We start from the raw sequence: 3,086 nt of genomic DNA on the forward strand, positions 1-3,086 counted from the left end.
AAAATAATTTTATGGTTGGGGGTCACCACAACATGAGGAACTGTATTAAGGGGTTGCGGCATGAGGAAGGTTGAGAACCGCTGCTCTAAAAGAAATAATCAAATAAACAAAACACGACCCAGCGTTTTTTGCTTTGCCCCTGTCCTATAGGGAAACCTAAAGGGTTACACTGGTTGTTTCACAAATGGGTCCAATTCTCACCATTGTAGAAGAAAATGTGTGTTGTTGTGTTAGTCCCAAATTTAACACAAGGTTCAGAGAGCACTTCACATAGGCCTGTATTTTTAACTAAGCATAGAGCTCTTGCTCTGGGAGACATTGCGAATTTCAAAATAGTTTGTTATCTAAAAATACACTTCCTGAAATGAACTTGAGGCCTGAGTGGGATGAATGGGTGTATTTTTTCTTCTATATTTAATGTTACCACAAGAAAGCAAATCTTGACTTTATATATGTTTATATTTTTAGAGACCCAGGAAACAGGTGCTATGCCTAAATGACAAAGACGGTTGCATGGCATAGTGTGAATGACAGAAATCTAAAATTCACGGACAGGGAGCCACTGTGGGAGGGCGTTGACACTGTTCTTCTGGCTTCAGGCAAGAGCATTCTTAACACCGGGAGGAGCAGAGGCGGCTGTGCTCAGGCCTGTCCAAGCACGATCCCTGGGAGAAGCACACCTCCCAGCTTCCTGATGGCCAAGGCCTAGTCTCGTGCCACACGTGGTCTAGATGCTTAATCATTCTTAGTCTACCATTTCAGCGTCTCCAAGTTCATGTTTGTTGACCACATGCCTTATAGACTTGTCTCACCTGACTCTCCAATTGCATGCCTTTAATTACCTTCATTGCTAGTGGAAACGGGTCCCCTTGAGGAAAGACATGGGGAAGGAGGTGTTATACCTTTTCTCTATTGTCTCAGCATGTGTTTTGAAAAGAACAAGTCTGTCTTCAATAGATGATTGATGCATTTATATTGCATCAATAAATATTGCATTTATAAGCACATTCCGCACTTGATGTGGGGGAAGAAGTTCTAGGTCCTTTCCCACTGGGTGTAAAGGGCCAAATGCGAGCTTTGCATATTCATTCCTTAATATATTCATCTCTTCACTCATTTATTCAATAAATAGTTTTGGATATCTTCTCTGTGACAGCCCTCTTCTTTGGCACTGGAGACACAGTAGATAAACATGGCAGATACAGTCTCACAGAGCTTGCATTTTGGTGGCTAGGTTATAAGCAAGTAAATGATCCAGTTGACTTGTGCAGAAGATAAAACGAGCCCTGTCCTAGTTACTTGAGGGCTGCTTCAGGATGACGAGCTGACATTTAACCAGAGACCAGAAAGGTGACAAGAAACTAGATAAAGAGGATCGCAAGGGCAAGGCCTGAGGAAGGAGGGAACTCAGCTTCTTCTAGGAAAAGTCCGTGTGTCTAAAAGGTAGCGAGTAAGGAGTAAGAGGGCTGCTGCTGGTGGCGGTGGTGAGGGCTGAGGTCAGAGGTCAGAGAGCTAGCAGGCTGCAGACCCTTGAGGTGGAACTCAGCCTTTACTCCAGCGCGTCCCCAGTGTTTGGGATTATTTCTAGGAGCCACTCAGTCTGTGTTGGCGAATCAACTAATGCCCCTCAAGGCATCTGAGAGAAGTCAGAGCCAGTCCCTCCAGCTCTTTCAAGGCCAGGAACAGCATGGCCATGTCCTGCCGGGCCTGCAGTGTCTCCTCTGAGTTGGCCAACTCCCTTTTGTCCTTCACAACTCTGCTCCGTTGTGACCTCTGTCTGTCCATCTGGGTGGTGACTCTTGTCTGGCTTCCACGTCCTCTGTCTTTCTCTCTATTTTAGGTTATCCCACCCTCATCTGTTTCCTTGTCTATCCACCCAGCTAAACTATAATTTCCCTATGGGTACTTTTCATTGTGCTCCCAGCATCCAGTACAATGCAATGGGCCAATCCAATCTATGTTTCTTGATCGGATGATAAGGTTTCTGGAGAAAGAGTGCCTTCTAAATCACTGACAAAAGCAAGAAGTTATTCAAACTTCCTCCCGCCTTACAATGGCTTTCATTGCAGATTGCATAGGTGCTGGAAATTCTCTGATGTGAAGGCATCGCTTTGCCTTTCTCCGTATTCATTCTTATGACATGAGGTTCATTGGAAATTGCATAACATCATCAGGAATTCATTGGCAGGCTGCCTAGCAGTTAGATAATCACGCAGTGTATCTTTATCTTCCCTCCACAGTTAATAATAACATGATGGTCACTGACAACAATGGTGCAGTCAAGTTTCCACAATTGTGTAAATTTTGTGATGTGAGGTCTTCCACCTGTGACAACCAGAAATCCTGCATGAGCAACTGCAGCATCACGTCCATCTGTGAGAACCCACACGAAGTCTGTGTGGCTGTCTGGTAAGGTTGCTTTTTTAAAAATCTTGCTTCCCCCCTTTTATAAGTAATGCATGCTCATGGTACATGGAGTCCACATGTCTCCGTGCCCTGAGAGTAGGCACCATCCCATTTCCCCTTCTCATAGACAGTCTCTCTTCTAATCATTAAATGCCTTTTCCAGAGATAGTCTGTACATTTTCAAATACATCCACACAAGTATCTATAGGTGTGTATATGTGTGAGACCATATATAAGATGACCTTTATATTTGCAATACATCTGGAGACGCTTCCTTGTATGAAGGAGAGGAATATGACACTAGGCATTTCATGACACCCCCTCAGTACCCTATAGTGACACCAGGAGTCTTGTTCCTCTGAGACGATCTCTGTCTTATTTTATGGAAGGAAAAAAAGCTGAACGTTGGGCTGTTGGAAGAGGAAAGCACTTGTCAAAAAAGGGAAGCTATTTGGGGAACCAGAAAACAAGCAATTCCTTAGAAGCTCTGGCCATGTCACCCATACCACCACTGGGCGACATGCTACATTTTTCTCTTAGATCAGATTCCCTGCTCTCTCTTTCTCTCTCTCTCTCTCTCTCTCTCTCTCTCTCTCTCTCTCTCTCTCTCTCTCTCTCTCCTCCTTCCCCTCTTTTGTCCCCCCACCCACCCACACACACACAGTAGATGCTCATAAATC

The 3,086-nt window shown here is 44.5% G+C and overlaps 1 protein-coding gene across 1 annotated transcript in view; it reads left to right on the forward strand.

Moving 5' to 3' along the window:
- TGFBR2 (transforming growth factor beta receptor 2) overlaps positions 1–3,086 on the forward strand; it is an 83,049-nt gene that overhangs the window by 32,429 nt on the left and 47,534 nt on the right. The window contains exon 2 of the mRNA XM_019664515.1: positions 2,241–2,409. Coding sequence (XP_019520060.1) covers positions 2,241–2,409 — 169 coding nt within the window. The remainder of the gene's footprint in view (positions 1–2,240; positions 2,410–3,086) is intronic.

This window comes from Hipposideros armiger, unplaced genomic scaffold, assembly GCF_001890085.2.
Source record: "Hipposideros armiger isolate ML-2016 unplaced genomic scaffold, ASM189008v1 scaffold_424, whole genome shotgun sequence".
In the NCBI taxonomy this organism is placed as follows: domain Eukaryota; kingdom Metazoa; phylum Chordata; class Mammalia; order Chiroptera; family Hipposideridae; genus Hipposideros; species Hipposideros armiger.